The 19376-nt window shown below is 36.4% G+C and overlaps 1 protein-coding gene across 1 annotated transcript in view; it reads right to left on the bottom strand.

The window, feature by feature from the left end:
* Positions 1-19376, bottom strand: part of LGR5 (leucine rich repeat containing G protein-coupled receptor 5) — a 152570-nt gene that overhangs the window by 42984 nt on the left and 90210 nt on the right. Inside the window, exon 3 of the mRNA XM_008632814.2 lies at positions 9631-9808. Coding sequence (XP_008631036.2) covers positions 9631-9808 — 178 coding nt within the window. The remainder of the gene's footprint in view (positions 1-9630; positions 9809-19376) is intronic.

Raw genomic sequence — 19376 nt, 5'->3', positions numbered from 1 at the left:
CACTTACATAACCAAATGGTTGACTTTTATTGTTTGAACAATTTTGAATCTCCATTTTTAAAAGTACTTTTATCTTACGCATTTCTGACATTATTTTAAAAATCTCTGATATTAGAGGTATCTCATTAAGTACATTCAGGCTTATACGTATCACATCTCTTTAATGAAAAAGTAATCAAAAAGGATCCTTTTTCTGCGCTATATTATTTTAGATTTAGATTTTAATTCCACTGTTTTGAATAATCTTGCAAATAAATGGAGTCTGGAAAAGTTTACAGAGAAGTGCCACCACACATCTCCTTCAGCATTTGTTATTTGCTATGCTTGGTGTCAAGATACTTTTGGCTTAGGCATAGTTTTTATACTACTGCAAGTTTCTTTCTAAAAGATGTAAAATAAATGAGCTGAGAGAAAAACAAGTGGCCTCCATACTTTAAGTGGCAGCAATTTATAAAATATCTTTCCATGCCATTAAGCCCCACTGGCAATCACTGCTCACTGCTGGAATAGGGTGTAGTGCTGCAGGTCAGGTTCATGGCCTATGGTCAGATCTAGGAAAAAAGGTGTCTGGGTTGTCCTTTGAGTGTTTCCCATCTGTTGACTCCTTTGACATATTCTGACCTCTCCTGCAGTATCATAGTTCTGAGAAATGGTGGTTATCCAGTCAAAAGAACATTCCCAGACAAGAGAACTAAAGCTCCAAAAATTATCAGAAACTTTTTTGTTGTTTTCCTTTGATTGTCTGAAAAGAAAAACTTCATTCATCAGAAAGAAGCAAATAAATATCAGTTGTGACTGAGAACAGTCAACTATTTCCTTTACATTTCTAGTACAATAATTTTTCTTTGCCAACTCAAACAGCTTTTTTGTGTGGATGTTTTCTGCATCAGGACAAACCTTACCTCGTACCAAGCATCTCCTCTGTATCTGCTGGGATGGAAGGTGAACTTCAAACACTAAAAAGTCTTCTCTACAGACCAAAAACTGTGGCATTTAATAAATAAAACATATTTCCACTACTAACCCAGCTACTTCTCAGTCTGCAGCAGACAGTGACAGTACAACATGGGTAGTGGCTGCTTTCCTTCTCTGCTTAAGTAAGATCTAGTCCAGCAAAAGCTGATCAAGCATCTGTGAAGTGTATTTCCAAATCTAGTAGTATCAAAACTAAAGAAAAGACATGAAAGGGAGGTATTTGTCTCCTTGGGAAGAAGCATATGTTTACACTGATCAATACTCATGCTGTGATATAACAAGATTAGCACAATGGAATTTTCTGGAACAAGTTACTTATCAAATCTTGCAAGGTGCTAAAATGTTGGAGAATAGATGACACTCTGGATCTCAGTGTAGCTCAACATATAATGGGAATAAACAATGTGAAAGGAGTCAAGCTTCACTATTACAAAATGAAAATACAGTGATAGTGTTGTAATTGTATTTCAGAACAGATACAATTAAGTAGAAATTAATTACACTCATATTTCTGATAAATATATTGGACTCAGTATTTGCTAATAAACTATGATATGAATACCAGACTGTCTCAATGTTTCTAGACTAATGCCAGTGCATGCCCTTTAATACAGATTAGGTTATATATCATTGCATCACTTGTGTTGCATTATATTTAATCAGTTCCCATGTAGTGCAATATCCTATACAGAATGTAATTGTGAGTGCCATCTGAAATCATTCTTCCACTGTGCAAAGATACAGAGGGATTTCTACACCAATAATTCTGTGAACTAGTAGCCTTTCTTTACGTCTCCTTGACTCTGCATTTTACTTCTGTTCACTAACTGGTGTGCTGATTTTATTTAAGGAATGAGAGCAACAACTGCACATGCTGAGACAATGTTATCATGGATATGTTTATATCTATATATCTATATTTATATATATGAGTAGGTTAATACCAACAGAGTCACAATCCAGTCAGTTTTATATTTGTCTGTTTCTTTGGAAAAGATGTTCTAGTCATCATTTGCTACATTATATGCTACAGCTAACAAACTCTCCAGACAGAAAGTGAAAAGAAATTGTGTAGAAGAACCTAAAGACTGTAGAAAAAAAAAATCTGTTTTTGTGGATAGAAACTGAAGCCTGAGACAGTGAAAAACCCCACCAGCTGGGACTGTTCTGCTGTGTGTGGTACCCTCCTGAATTTGGTGCTAAAACACTAGCATGCGATGCAGAAAGTTCCATTAAAATTAATGTAATCATGGACTGTGTCTTTTATACCTTGTGTACAGATAAGAGACTCTCTTTTGTAATTTGAAACTTCTTTTTTAAAAGCCTGATCTGCCTCCTCCAACTGCCCTCATTGTTTTGAATGCCTGATAAAGATCCATGGTGAAATATCAGTCTCATTGAAGTCTGGGGAAAAATTTGTGCTGACACAAGTAAAAATGGGGCTCTCATTTGCATCCTACCACAGTATCACATTTGCCAGTAATTTACTTCTCTCTGAGGAGTGGCACCAATAACACTACTACCAATCCTAAACCTACTACCCCAATTTCTAATGGAGGAAATGGCTATTTGGGGAGGAACAACATAGAAGTATAACAAGAAAACATAAATTTACAAATTTTTTTCTAAAACAACTTGTTCTGGTATAAAAAATTGCCTTTGTTCAAGGAAGAATTTACCAATCTCAGATCTTGCCTCCATTTTGTTTCCTGTCAAACTTTGTTAAAAGTACACAAGCACACAACTACACACATATTTACTCTACTTATATAAATATATAGCCAATATATAATTCATATATTTTTATTTCTAATTTTCTTCAGCTTACATGTACATCAATAAAAAGGTAACATGAAATGTTCTGGCTTCTTACATCAAAAAAGCTTTGACAATATGGATACTTATATAGCACTTAACCAAAGTCAACTAAAATTTTGAGATAAGAGTTTAATTTTATATTTATTAATGATTATTCTCAGGCTAATGCAATAGAAAAGTATGAATTAATGGGTGATTAATTATAATGTTAATAATTCACGGATGACATCAACACATATTTCAAAATGTTTTTTCAGAATTACTTTGCTAGCCTAGGAATTTAAATATTAGTCTGTATTTTAATTATCTTTTTATATTTCAATCTGTCATGTTAATTAAAACTATAAAATTACAGTAATATGAAAAGAAGTGTGAGTCAAATGATCTATTAAAAAATCTGATGCTCAGAGAGATCAAAGAAGAAAATACTCTAAATAAGGGGAGGGGAGTGTGCAAGTCATAATTGTGCTGTATGTTGTATTTATTGCTGCTTACAGTTTAGTTGGAAATTCAAATATAACACAGTCTGCTCTTGCTTAGGGCCTAATTGCCTTTTAAAATGCTTGTGCCAAATTCTCATAGGGTGTAAACTGGAATAACTCCAAGTGACCTAAAGCAGTTGGAATGAAATCAGTGTGTATTTGATCTTGAACTGGCTTTGATGAAACAGATCATAGATTTTTGTCAGTTAAGAATATGGTCTAAAACGTACTGTTTCTTTCTCCACTTATAAAAGGCACAGACTCTTTCTGCATCTGGCATGGTTGTGATCCAATAACTGCTAAAGACAACTGATCTCTTCCTTTGTGAAGCTGTCCCTAGCCAGCGCTGACAACAAGTGGGTCCTTCTGCTGAACAGGTATCCAAGTACCCGCCTTCCAATTGCAGCAAGGACAACTTCAGGAGGGACTCCAGCATCAGCCAGGACATCCCACACTGATTCCCAGCAGTGGATCCCATGGATACAACCATTAAGAGGCACTGCTTCTGTGTTTGAAGAATGCTGCCACCAAATCACAACTCCCAGACCAATATTAACATTGTTAAAATTTCTTTCTCAGTATTTAAATGTTACAGCAAGATGGAGCAATAAATGGAGAATCATATACATAATATTTCCTAGGCTGGGTCTCCCAAGTATCATACACTTCTGATGCTGGTTTTGGTTTTATCCCAGTAGTGTCAGTATCATCAGAAAAGGCAGAAATTAATAATAATAATCATTAATAGCAGGAACTGGCTGAAGTGTACTGCAACACCACACACTATGATCAAACTGAAAATAATGAAAAATGTGTTAGCTGTTTAGTCATTTCAGTGTGATAGGCAAAGAACACAAATTGTGTAGATCCAAGTTTTGAGGCAGCTGCTGTTTTCTGAGTGGTACAATGAGGCAACAGCAATGAATTACTGGAGGAATTATGGCTACTCCTCTTTGGGAATTCAAAAAAACAGAGGGAAGAAGTTGGTTCTACTGTGCTCGAGAACCTATTAGATATAAATCTGATGCGGTCTGAATTCCTTACCCATAATCCTAAGCAAGTGAAAAAAATTGACCCATGTAGGTACCAAAAGTTCTCACCACACTGAAATCAAGCAGTCTACAAACAGACTGAACTTCCACTGACAAAAAAAGGAAATTATTTCTGCATACTTGCTACTGCAGTATGCACAGAATGTGTAAGCCTTAAATTAAAATCCTGCCTCAGGATCTACAGATATATAGCATGCTTCACCCTAGTTTAATTAAGTGTAATGTCACTATCTGTATTGATCGCAAAACACAAAAAGCACTTCCAATGACTCTTTTTGATGTGCTAAACTAGTTCCTAATGAACATTGCTGGAAAATAAATTACAAGTTCCAGAAAGCATTTATAAGCTGCAAGCCACAAGCAAACTTCAACAGACACTCATAAGAGTAACGTAGCAGCACTGAAAAGATTTCTTGGATATCAACCTAGAACATTTATTGCTTCTACTTGCAAGCATTCGTTTTCACTTCTCTTTTATCTTTTTCCTACCCCATCATCTCCCGTTCTTCCGCTTTACCCCACGGATGCACAGCAGTCCCAGTGTCAAGGCTGCTCCATGCAATTTGCATTAATATTTCCAGAATAATTATCTGTCAGCACAAGCTATTCAACAAGCAATGCAAGCAGCTCTGATTTAATAAGGCATTTGCTCTGTTGTTTCTCTCTCTCTCTCTTTTTTTTTTTTTCTGTTCCTCATCTTGTTATTCTTGATAAGATGGCAAAAAGGGCAGTTTGGAGGATGTCACGCTGACACATCCACATGGGCGAGTTCTTTGTTGTTACTCGCTTTGGTGGCATCAAAGGGACGGCATCAAAGGCAGTGACAGCTCCAGAACACCAGGGCTCTTGTTTTGTGGATGTAAAGGTTACAAGTTGTTAGCTCATACAGTAGGAATCTTCTGTGCTTGGGTTTGCTCTTTTCTAGTAAACCTGAACTGTGCATGTAAAAACTAGGGGAGGAAAGTGTTGTCATCGTTTCCAACTGATTAACTAGGTAAACATCTTCTTACTGTTTTTGCCAACATATTTCAAGACAACTGGTGCACTTCCCTCTGTCAGGACTTTGAGTACAGCCCTATATTAAAGCAAAGTTGGGAAACTACAGTCCTCAGGTATCAACAAAGTCTGTCTTACAGCAAGAGAATTCACAATGTGCCATGGGCCACTTGCTGGGCTGGTGACAGGTAATTCTGGCTGACAAACACCATGTATTAAACACAGAGACACAGTTTGATCCACTTGGATGCACACACTAAGTGAAGAAGCCAAATTTGCAATTTATATGAAGAAACTGAACTCACAACTTAGGTGTTAGATTGTGCACCGCTCTGAAATTATCTAGGGGATCACAAGTCATTTTGCAGTGACAGTTCTTGAAACTTTAGCTGATGGAGGTGACACAAACCAATTTCCACCAGGACCAGCTAAACCCTGCTGTGCAGGAACTGTAAAACTGGTATTGAAGCGACATAGGAATGCGTGGGCAGTTTGAGACCACTAGATAATACTCTATTTTTATTTTAGTTCTGCTTGTCAGCTGCCAGCATTTTTACTTTATTTCTCTAGAGGTTTTTAAATTTATGCAGATTAACCTTTAAGAAATATTTTAGTATTTAACGCTAATGTTCCAAGATTGTTGAAATAAATTACAAGATTCCCCCACTCTGTCAAAAAAGTTTTGGACTATGGTTGCAGCACTTTCATGTTTTCTACCAACTTACATTATAGTTAAAAATCCATTTTCAGTGCTAGTCACAATGTGTCTGCATCAGCACAAAAATAAAGACTGTACAGGACCCCAAGAGCAAATGCTCTCCGTTTTCAAAAATGTACATGACCAGAGATCTCAGTCCCACAACTCAGAGTCAATGGGGAAAAGAACACCCAATTCCCATTAACACTTTGAAAACCTCTTTGCAGGGAGAAAAGCAAACAGAGAGAGAAATAAAAAGAAAATAAATAAATAAGAACAGCTGATAATGGATCATGCCTGGTAATTTAGGACCTCATTTTCACATATACAGTGGCCTCTTGACCACTTTTGCAGTGCAGAGGGATTTCAACAGATATAATGGTAAGATTCATATAATACATCACTTATGTATTGTATCTGCAATTCTGCACTTCTGTATTACAGTAAAATGTGCTTTTAAAGGCACTTTTGCCTGAAAGACTACTGTAATAATGTTCAATCTGACAAGATCTGTAGAGATATTTATTTGATTTTAGGATTGTTTTAAAATTATCATGCATGTCAGAAAACATTCTTGCACTTGTATGTAGATTGCAAATAACTTAGGGTGACTTCATTGCTTGATTTTGTAGCAAAGAGATTATTTAGGACTGTCCTGCTCTGTAGTAAAGTAATTGCAACACAGCAGTCTTTTGTTGCTGTTTTACTAAAACACCCAATTTAAGTTGCTGAAAAATAGCAATTTACTAAAAATCACTTGAAGCTTCACTTATCTGTGGAATGTTCCTATGTTTAAAATTAAAATGAAAGCCTTATATGTGTGCATACGTGGGTGTCTGTGCATATATTTATGCATATGTATGGCTATGTGGATATATATCTAGTTGGAGTGATTTTGTAGGTAGGTCTGATTCAAATAGTTTTAAATTATTATTGGCTTTCTTCCTCACTTTTCATTGAGACATTAATTTATAAAATAAAATAGTTTCAGGCACTGCTTTGAAGTGTATCTAATCACAAAATGTTAGGTCTGCACTCAGATGTAGTTGCCTCTATTAAGAGTCCCACCCTGAGTAAGTCTTTAGATTTTTTTAAAAACCCTTTTTTCCATGCATTACTCTAATTCACTTCTCCATTAGAGCAGGCATTCTACACAACCTGTATAATGACAAACGTCTAGAAATAATCAAAATGAGAGCGAGTTTTGGACTCGGCCAGACTGATAAATATCTGCAGTTATTTTGAATTTATAATGAAGAATTTAACTTAATAGTGTTGTACAAGTTCATGCAGAGCAACTTGCTGATAATCAAGCAGCTGAAACATACTTTCTTGGTGGGAGTTCTGTCATATACGCTTTAAGAGAAAATAAATCTGAAAAGCCCATAATTTTTACAAATAAAAGATTTTGCTCAGAATTAATTTTTTTGACAGTTAGAAAGTTCCAAGTATTTCAGAGTTTTCCAAAAATTTTCAGAGGAATATGCACCTCAAAACCACTTTCAATATATTTTACTTCAGTGATGATAGTCTTTGGTTAAGAATAAATACCAGGAATGATCATCAGGTTTGCAAGAATGCTGCAGTTAGAGGTGTCTAACCTTGGCTGTAAAAGTTGATCAGATTCACTCTGGAAGGTCAGAACTGGCTGAACAGACCTGTCTTATACACTTCTGCTTTGGAGACAAAACCATTAGTTTAACTGTTTTAATAAAATCTCAGTTCTTTCAGGGTAATCACTTACTAGTATTGCCAAACCAGGCATCAAGTACGTAACATCTAAGCTAAAATTCAGTGATTCAGTCATGAGCTTTTATCAGATGTTTGAACCAGATCTCTAATAAAGGGATTAGTAACAGTTTGTATGCTAATTAGTTTTTTCAACACTAAAAACCCCTAAAAGCTGCATTTCAAGCTCCTGCTGTTGTACTTCAAAGACCAGACAGACATTTCTAAGATGGATTTAATTTTATGAAACATTGCAAAGATCTCATAAGATTCTGTGATCTAACCATCAAATGAGAGTGAAGGTAACCTGGCTGTATTAGAATTTCCTTCCAGGAAAAGCCCAAACTTTAAAAAAAAATTCTTTTCTTTAATGGCTGGAGTTGGCCAGTTTTAGAAGGGTTATTACAATTGACAGGAGATTGGACAAGAGAACATGAACATGACGAAGAACTTCACAAGCAGTGGCTTTGTGGCATGATTCACTCCATATGCACTTGATACTGTTAACACTTGGTGTGTGACATCTCTCTGTGTTATGTTCCTATCTGTTACATTATTTGGAAGTTGCACTTATGGCAAGACAGATATTGATAATCAAAGAAAAGGGGTAAGTAAAGGAAGAGAGAGAAAAGAAAATGAAAGAAAGCTTTCCAAATAGAAGTGCTGAGAGTAATAAAAATAATACAGGAAAAGAAAAACCTGCCTCCAAATAGAGTACTGTCCAAAGTTAGCATACAAAATGTTTTCAATTTATTTCTTTTGTTTTGTTTTGTTTGTTTGTCTGCTTTTGTAGATGCTGGCTGGAAAGGCCAGGTGGCAAAATTCAAATGAGCATTAGCAAGGACACCAAAAGTTGTCAGCACAATACACACCTAAATTGCAGAGGACTGTACACATTTCATAGCTTAAAACAGACCATGTCTTTGCAAGAGGGGTAGGAACATGATTTTGCATGTCTTACATGGATTTTATGGTGTGTTAGCAGACAAGCATGCTAAAAAACCCCCAGGTTTTCACTTCTAAAAACTTAAAAGCCACATGCCATAAAAGGCTTTTAATCAATATTTAGAGGTACTCATGCAAATACAGGCACCAGCTTTTTTCCACAAGATCTATGGTGCATCAGTTATAGAGTCTCCATCACTCCTCAGAAACATACATTTTCTTTTAAGCCTGGGCCATTATAACTAGAGTCACTGCCAAATCCAGGTCTCATGAATGCACAATACTTTTCACTTTTGGTTAGTCACCATCACTTCAAGCCAACATTCCTCTTTTGATGTTGTGCTTGATCAGCTAGTTTCCACAAGGCACTTTTTCCCCGCAGTGAATGTAGTAGATAGCGTAACTAAGCTTTTTGCAGGATTCTGCATTCTACGGTCAGCCTTCAGGGATGTTAAGTTTAAGAGTAAGGAAACAGTAATTGAAAGTGATTAGGACAAGAAGCCTCAATACTATGAAATGTGGACTCAATTGTCCTTGACACAGGCAGAACAAGGCAGCAGGTTTTGGTTTTGATTACAGCTTTACTTGGGATTTTAATAAACATGAGCCAGTATTCAAACTTTTAATATCCTGCTGCTTAACTATTTCCAAAAGAGCAATCCAGTTCTTTTAAACAGTCCTTGTTTAAAAATTTTAATTTGTTTGGCTCTGTCTCTGCTTAGAGAAGTTGTAGCCTCATGGTAACTCTTTTATAAGTTCATTTCCAGAATCACAAGCAATTGTTTTTTTTTTAACTAAGTGTTTCCGCATGTGCCAAAAGTGTCAGGCTGACAGCTTTCCTGCACTGTTTTATCTGGTTCCCACAGTAAGTATGAGAGACAAACACAGGAATGTGTCTAGAGCTGACTATGCCCATCAAGGATACAATGATACTTACAGCTCTTCCAGGAAGCGGAGATTGTGTACAGGGTTTGAGGGCAGCTTAGTAATGTTGTTCATACTGAGATCACTGTAGGGGAAAACAGACAGAGACTTAATATGGCATGCCACAACTGTGGCATCCAGCTGTTCATTCCACACATTTTTAAGCACTACATTAATAAAAATTAGTTCCTCTGCCAGAATTGATAAATCATTATCTAGTTAGCACGTTCAACATTCCTATTTCGTATGAGCACAGCTTTGTTAAACCAAATACAGGCTTGTAGCATGTTCCTCATTTCCAGGGATTTTGAAATGTTTTATCACGCTCTATAAATCAGCTGGAACACTAAACAACACTTCTAGTTGACATAATTTTAATAAACCACTGTACTGTATTAAAATTTACTTGGAGTAGTAAAGAAAACTACTATGATATTTGTTGTTGTAGCACTGTAGTACACTTGGTTTACTAAAGCAGACAGGCAAAAGCAAACAGATACAAAGTATCTGCATCATCCTTAAAATTTCATGAACATGGAAACACTTTGCTTTTGCCGTACAGCCTGTTGCATGGTCATACTGATCTGCCTTGCCTCACACAGGCACATCAGGTGTCCCCAAAACCCAACCTGATTTATAGAAATGACATATTTTCAAATAATAAACATTCTCTTTTTGAGTGCTCTTTTGTTATAGGTACTCAAATTGCATTAAATAAGTGAAATGAACCATAAAACAAGAGTGTAATGCGATCCTGCTCTGTAGCACACTTCCTGGTGGGGTTCCACAGTAGTTCCTGGTACAGGAAACTACCAGCCATATCAGCTCTGTCAGAGCTCATTCAAGCTATGTTTCAGACTAAATTTCATATAATACCCTTTTATTCTTAACTTGCCTTTTCGTTGTTTTCCATTGTCTTCCCCATGCCCCACAGTATCATTACAATTGCTTTTCATTAAGTACCAAGACTGTAAACAAATTGCATAATAAAATTCTGTGTGGAAGATACAACTGTATCAAAATTTCTGTAGATTCTTAAAATAAAATTAAGAGCTGCATATTTTATGCAAGTGTTATACAGTAACTTAAAACTCCCCACTATTTAAACGTATCTTTGCATTTGTAGCAGCACTTATAGTTTCCAGCTACTTTGGGTACTATTTAGATAACTTTATTTCTTCCAGCTGTTGAGAGCTTACAAGGTAAATAAGTTATCTGTACTTTGGTGGGTAGGCATCCTATTCCTACTCCATCTAGTTCTTATTACTCACAGTCTGTTTCATATTACAGAATATATGCTTGTAGTCAGCATAGTTAATTTAGATGTTTGATCTTTTGGTGAATTTTAAAATGTATAATTTAAAAACATACTTCACATAGAGATTTTGAAATAAAGGAAATGTGTTAATACTTTACAACAATTATCAAATCACTGTTGAGTAACGTTTCTGCATTCACTTCAAAATCAAAGTATAATTTGAGAAATGTGTACTTATTAAATTCATTTTTTACTGTAATACTTTATCACCTAATTCTTTCATACTGTTTAGCAGGTTATTGCCCTTTCACTTTGATAAAGGCTCAAAGGATTTATTCTGGCAAAGGAACAAGAACATGGATTTATTTGGCAAAAGAAAAACTCATCCAGGTAGTGAATTATATACTACTGAATATTAAGGTAAGCCCAATATTTTAACAAGATCATTCTGATTATGATATTTTCAACACATGTCTTAATGGGTTTTTGGAAACATGCCAAATCACATTTTAGACTTAAAAAGCTAGCCCTGGTGGAAGATGGGAACGATTTATCTTCAGATACACACATATTTAGGGCATTCTACAAATCCAGAATTAACTAGTGCTTTGGCTGACTAGAAAAACCTGAAGTCTGCTTTTCTAGCCTATTAACTTCTATTACTAGTAGGCAGTACTTGTCTGCTTGTATCACCCGCAGGATCCCATGATGAACCAGTCAGAAGCAGTCTACTGACCAGACCCTAATATCTTAAGAGGATTAGAATAAGAGAAGGTGGCTTTCATTACGTGCTTTGATGCCCAAAGAAAAAATAAAAAATAAGTGTATTTTCCTTAAAAACATCTTTAGACCCCAGAGGTGGATTTGCCAACAGTGACCTGCTATGTCCTAGTGTCCTTTTTGGACTCCACTCATGCGGTAAAGTATGTGTACCGCATCATATGACAGAGGAGAACCTCTCCTTTTTCCAGTACACCACAGCAATTTCTAACTCTTTTTAAACCTACCAGTTAAATAATTTCCTTCTGCTAGATTGGTTGCTTTTTTTTTCCAGACGATTCTCTTCTTGGAACGTAACGTATAAAGGTGTTTTTGTGCAACAGAACTACTAAACATTATCTATGCATATTTCACAGAATCATGGAATTGTTTGGGTTGGAAAAGACCCTTCAGTTCATCCAGTCCAATCATTAACCCAGCACTGCCATGTGTTCATCACTAAACCATGTCCCTAAGTGCCACATCTATGCATCTTTTAAATACTTCCAGGGATGGTGGAGGTAACAGAAATTATTTCCCAAGCTCTTGCTGAATAATGTCTTTTTAAATTAGCTTTTAACATACCAGCAACTAATACACAGGATGTTCCAGTCTATGTTGGCAATGTGCTATTCTTGTAGCTGTAAGGGTTTAAGAATATAAGGCAGACTACGGCAGGGAGGGGTAATATATTTGATGAGGCTAGCTGATACAGCTGGAAAAACTGAGAAACTTTCAGGCACAAAAATCAAAACTCTCTATTTCTTCCAGCTGTACCAGTTGGCTAAATAGGTGACATTATTTCTGCCTAAAAAACCACACATCCTTTACACTGGCAAAGCAGTAGCTTGTCTGTGCTCACAGTTTTTAGATTCGGAATATTCTTTTGTTTCAGAATTACCATGGATGCATTGAATCAAATTTTTGTTCACTGGAATGACTGAGAGAAGCGCCGTGACCCAAAGCTACTTCAGGGGGGATGTTCAGAGAGGTGAGACAAACAAAAAGAGTTAATGTAATGCAATCAGTCACTGGGTCTCGTGTGAGCAATACCGCAAAATTTGGGCTTCTGAACAGAAATTCCTCACAGAGCTCTAGAGACAAATAAAGGAGTTTCTCAGCATCTTGGTTTGCTAGCATTTTGAACCATGCTGCCAAGAAGACATGGCTAGGATGAGATTTACAGCCATTAGCTAGAACAAGCACAGCTAACAGCAAGACACAGCTAGGTGGCAAACTCTAGGGTTACATATTAATACTATGAAAACCAATAACAATTGCAGTGGGTGTGTACTTATGTCCTGCACCTATGATGGTTTCTTTCCTTCAAATGGGTTTTCTGATTTCTCCTTTCAGTGCTAGCCTGTCAAAATAAGCAATTTTCTCTGTCTAGGAAAGAGAAGGGCATGAAAGATGGCTTGCGCATCAGCATTTGCAATGAAATTATAAAAAAAATTAAAATCAAGCTACTGGGTCTTTAACTATCCTCAGGGGAATGGTTCTGATTTTGTATCAAATCTTGGTAGACTCTTACAAACTACAGTGATGAAAAACTTAGAATTATTTGAATACTGAAACCCTTTAAATAACTCAGCGTAACAGAACTACTCCCATCTCCCAGCATCACAGCACATACAAAGCCCACTGATGTCAGTAGAAGCAACATGGTATGAATACACCCTGAGTTTACCAATGCTCCTAATAGAGACAGCGATAGTACCAGATCTACCTTGGTGAAAACCACCATGAGCTGCCATATTGTACTGAGAAGGTAATATGTTATTTTGAACAGTGAGATGAACACATTGTCCCTTCTCCCATCAGCATTCTTGCAGCCTGTTTCCAGCTGCTGACTATAAAAGCAACATAACAGCAAATGAAACTTTCATCTTTTCAAAAGATAAGAAGCTTTGCTTCAGCGACTGCATTGGCAACATGGCTCACTATAATGATATCTTAATTATACTCTGCGCCAATCAATCACCATGCTGTGCCTCTGGTGACTTGTTAAAGGAATCCTATCTCTGATGAAATCTTTGAAGACCAGAAAATATTGAAAACTCCACCATGCATCTGTTTTTTAATTGATGAGCAGATGAACAAATTCTGAGCATTTGCAAAACAGCATCCAAGAAGGCAAATGTGACAGGCCTTTGTTCCCCCCAGTTTTATTGTTCATGCATATACACACTGAAAAAATATCCAGTTACCATCTTAAAACTGAGTAGTTCACAATGAATTCCAGAAAGCCAGTAAAACAAGTTAAGTGAATTAGTTCTTAACATATAATAGATGAGTCTGCAGGCCACATTACCAACCTTCTATTAACTGTTATTACAAGAGATCTTTCAGTTATTACAAGTGATGTTTCATTACAAGATGATGTTTCATCTTGGAAGATCAGGTTTTCACATTATATTTATGTCTTTTAAAGGAGAACAAAAGTATGCCTAGGGATACATGCAAAACTTCTACTAGGCTAAATGTCTATTATACTGAATGGTACCAACTTGTCTACTCATTCCAGGTCTAATACAATAATCCAATATTGAAGATAATTTTGTAGTCTCTTTTTTTAAACAGTTGCAACCTGTTTGATTTTTAGAAAATTATCAAGACATTATTAGGATCATTAATTTTGATTCTTCTCAGCTTGTCTTATCCCAACAAGATGTGTTAACAACACTTTTTAATGAAAGTCTTTGAAAGATAAAGCACTTGCATAGAATACTGACAATAGACTGAATGTAGTCCCTTAGTTCTTACCAGCTGAGAACAGTTTCTAAACTAAGACAATTTCCTTAATTCATTTACAGCAAAATTTGACACTAGCTTCCATGTAGCAACACAAAATAACAGAAACAGGTGAATCCTACTTCTGCTTTTTCCTTGCTCTGCCTATCTTTTTAACACGGCACTCTTGTTTCTAGTACTGGCAGAATACTCCACTGCATGATGGAAGAATACATTGCCTATTAACTGCATGTCATCTATTAATGCAAATGCTTCATCTTTTATGGAAAACATCTTCATCTGCTACAGCTGCTTTAAGGAGATAAGTCTATTTGCCAACACTGTAGTAATAGTAGCTCATATTTCTTACAAATAAATAGCTATAGATGTTTTCATTTGAGGGTATCAATAAATAAATACAGTAAGAATTACCATCTTTTTGCAGAAAGGAAACTAAGACACGTAATGGCTAAGTGACATGTTCATGGTCAAACAGATGTTTATACAACACAGAGGAAAATGACACTGATGATGATTTGTCCAGCACCCTTTTCATTAGATCACACTCCAACCATGGAATTTACACCAATTTACCAAAGTGCAATGCATAAGCTGTCAACAGACTCAGAAAAAAAGACCGTATTTTCATTTTAATGTTCCTAGATTACATTATCTTTCAAAGTCAACATGAAAATTGCTAGTCATGTATTTGCATGTTTGATACACCCATGCAGAGCAGCACAGGGCAAAGTATAAGCATGAATAAATAAGCATTGTAAGTGCTTTCTGACAATTAAACCATAGCACTTCTTGTCATAATTAGCTTCAAACTTTATCTGTGTTTTTTTGAATGATCCTGTAATAAACTATGATTAAGATATGAATTTCCACTAAATGATTCACATTTGAAGAGTACATCTTTGATACTGGAAAAATCTTCTGAAGAAGAAGTAGTAGATTAGCAGGAAGAAGCAGTAGAGAGAGCTATTATAGACATTACACAGAGTAGGAAATCTCACCATCAAGGTATTCAAGGTAAACAACAAGTGGCAATAGCATGGACATTTCTGCCCTTCTTCATATTGAAAATGACAAATGCTAATATTAAGTATTTAAAAATTCATTATCCTATGTAATATTATTTGCAATAGCAAATGAACAACACCAGATCCTGTGCTACAGGTTTACATGGAAGGGGTGTAAGGCTAAAAGAGGATTGCTTGTTACACATTTGTTACAGAAAATTTCTGTTACTTGACATTGAAGCTAACTCTTTACAGAGACCCAACTAAAACATGCCTTGCAAAAAGCAAATGACGGTGTGTGGTCATGTGAGAACAGCCCCTGCAGTGGGTCTGCGTGCCTGCACACCTCACAGAGGGTTTTACTCCAGTAAATGGACAGTACTCCCTCTGTCCCTCTCACACCTTCCCTCAGCACACCAGTGGTGCTTGTTCCAGCCACTCCAATTGTAAATAAATATTTATGGTAAGGATCAAGCACCTTGAACTTAGGGACACCTCAAAGGTGATCCAGTAAGGTCAGGAGGGCTCTGTCTACATCTCTTCTGTGCTGTTGTGTATTGGCCCATAACACTGGAACCTGGCAAATCAGGCTGATAGGTCACATCTGGATTCAACACAAAGTAACAAAATGCTTTGGCCAGACTTTTGCACTCCCAACACCTGTCACTGACTTCCTCTGATGTCACAGACAGCAAAATTTGGCTTGTTACTGCACAAGCTCTGTAACAGAGTCATTTTAAACACCATGCATTATTCCTGAACATAGGCAATTCTGCCATATAAACAACCATCAAAGTCTTACTTATATCTAGACTGCAGAACATTTGTAAAGCAAACAGTATGTGCATGATTAATCTTTTCAGGAAACAGTTTTGCCATTCAGTTTATCCAAGACTCCAGCAGAGGGAGCAGGGCAGAGCAAACAATTAGGGACAAAAAAGGTAAGTAAAGATCAAAGATCAGATCAAACACACCCAGTGCTGAATTAATCTGACAAGTATCTGACATTTCATTTTAGGTACAAAGATTCTGGCTGTCTGCTTTTTTTAATATCAAATTCATGTTGCTCACTAGATGAAATTAACCATTTACTTTCAAAGCTGATTCATGGTTGTTCATTTGAGGCTGAAGACTCAGTTTGCTAAGGAGCAATTACCAGGCTAAGTTACAAAAACATTCCAACATGTCAATCATTTGCTGTACTTAACTCACATATTAAAAAACTTAAATAACTAAAGGAGCATTTTATAACACAGAAGCCAGCAGAAGCAGTTAAAAGAGGACTGAATGGAATTCCTCTTTCACCCATGCCCACAGACTGTATTACTACATTTTTACTTTGTGAGTTACTGCTTGTTTCTGCTGCACTAGTTCAAATGGATTGTATGAGTACTGCATACATGATTAATCTTATTCAAATACTGAAACAATATACAACAGGAATATAATATCAGTTTTTATTGTAATTTATGAAGACAACTACCAGCATGGTTATTGTGTTTTTCATCATTAGCTGTTTGTTTATCAAGTACTGTTTATCTTATTTTGATGACGAACAGCACAATTAAATTGACAAAAGATATTTATTAGATGTGACCAAGTCTTGGAAGAAGAAACCCTTGGTTTCAGAATATTTTCTGCCACCCCAGATGTTGCTTATTTTTATAACTATGTGCAACATAAATTACTAAAATGCCTTCCCCCCCCCCCCCCCCCAAATGACTGGAAACATTCATCCATTTTAGAAACTGGGGGTCCAATTTTCTTCTAATTCCCTGTCTATAATTTCATCCTTCTGGTTTCAATGAGGCTTTTCCTAAATTATGGTTATTTATATGAGAGGGGAGCATGTACAAAAAGCACAGCATAGTTTGTTTACTGACATACAACATCTTGTCTACAGCAGAAAGTAAATCAAAATATATGAGTGTAAACAAAGATTCAAGATATAACCCTAAAGTTATAAAGTGCAAATTTCTAAATTAGGTATTATGGGTCACCAGCCAGTTGGTCTGAATACCTAACCATAAATCATGTGCAGCACAGATTGTATGTTACACAAACCAATTTTAAAACTCATCTTCACCAAAATACCCAAGATTACTTCTGCGAGGCTGCTGAGGGTGAAAATTAATCATGATTAGCCTGATTTTGTTTGTAACAAGATACAGTGTAAGTAATTTATTTTGTGCATCCTAATTTGCCTCAACTCAATTTCACAGCATGGATTTGAAGAATTTAAACTCAAACAGCGTTGAGAGCATCTGCTGCAGACACATTTCAACAGTGATGGTGTAAGCACGAGTATCTGGAAATCTGTGCACAACAGACCTGTATTCGGGGCAGGAAATACATGTCCTACATTGCACAGTGCAAAGGTCCCAGAGGTACAGATGAGTGAGCTGGGTCCAGAGCTGGAAGATACATTACCATATTAGGTGCCCCCAGAGAGACTAATTATCCCAGGTACAGCAGGATGATGCTATGACTGTTCCAATTTCACAACACAGGGTCTCTTCACAATGCTACTTTGTGTGACATAATGTAGCAGGTGTTCTGAATATTCACATTTGGTATTCCCAAAATAGTTCACTGCAAAATACACATACTCTGGGTGAAATTCTGGTTTGGTAAGGAGATGGCAAAAATATAAGTCAGCCAAGACAAGAGTTCACCCCTTTGATCTCCACTGATCTTCTAATCTTTTTTTTTCTTTTTTTTTTTTCCCAGTGATTTTTTTGCTACTCTTATCCTGTAAGTTTCCATTTTCCTATACATGGGTGCTGAATCATAGCATCAGAATCAAAGAACTGTTTAGGCTGGAATAGGCCATTAATATTATCATGTCCAATCATTTTAGCAGAGCACTGTCACTTCTGCTTTCATTACCATTTAGTTGTACCTTGTGTTGTTGAACAGTAATCGAAGAGTTTCAGCAAAGACAATGATGCTAATGCTACATTAGCTACAGTAGAACCTACTAGGGTTCTACTTTGAAGTACCAATTTAGATCATTTTTGTGCTGTTGCTTAGCTGAAATAATTATTTACAGAATCTTCTCTTTATTGTGCGGACAACCCAACGGCTGTCATATTATCAACACACTCAGTTTCATTCAATGTTGCTACTAAAAGAATTTCTCCGTATCTCCCCCCTAATCCAGAACTGCTCATTACTTGTGAGGATGCTGTTGAACCAGAGTTGGCAACTGATCTGTATTTAAAAAAATATCCATCATGAAAAAAATTTGGTTTTAATAGAAATCAGTTCCCTGAATTGGTACCTTGGTGTTTGTGCCTCCACAAGCCCAAATACAGAGGAGAAACACATAAGAAAGGCGAAGCAGAACTGATTTATTTCAGTTGGCAGTTTTGGCTTGGACTAATGCAGGCTGATTTTATACCTAGGATGTAAATATTGTAAACATTCTTCAGATATAGGAAGTTTAAGATTTTTTTTTTATATGCACATCTTCCCTTTATGTCTGACAGAGCTTGTTTGCTGAAACACAATAGGCCTCCAGATATGCCAGCTCCTGGCTAGTTGACAGCCTCTTCCAACGCTTCCTACAGAGCTCAGAGAAGGACAAAGCTGCTAGATCTTTCCTGACAGATTGAACACCCAAATTCTGCAACAGGAAGTGCCAAGAAATATGTAGCTTGGTTCTTACAAAGATAATGCACTTGAAAACACCGTATTTCCTCATCAGGTAATGATTTCTTTTTTATTAAGCACTCAAAATTCATTTTCATCATGAGATACCTTCACATGGACTGGTATAAAACAGTCTTAATGTACACAAATACCACGTCCTTAATCTTATACTGGCATCACTTAGACCCAGTATTCACATATTTTCTTTGCTTGTAACTGATCAGCTGCCCTTCAGATAGGCAGACTACTGAAATACCTGAGCTAACTTTAAACAATTCAGGTCAAGGAGCAGGGCTGAGATGCTCTAAGTCCCCTTACCAAGGAGAAATC

The sequence above is a fragment of the Corvus brachyrhynchos genome, unplaced genomic scaffold (assembly GCF_000691975.1).
Source record: "Corvus brachyrhynchos isolate BGI_N302 unplaced genomic scaffold, ASM69197v1 scaffold32, whole genome shotgun sequence".
Lineage (NCBI taxonomy): Eukaryota > Metazoa > Chordata > Aves > Passeriformes > Corvidae > Corvus > Corvus brachyrhynchos.
Note: the sequence above shows the minus strand (reverse complement) of the source record. Positions and strands in the feature narration are given on the sequence as shown.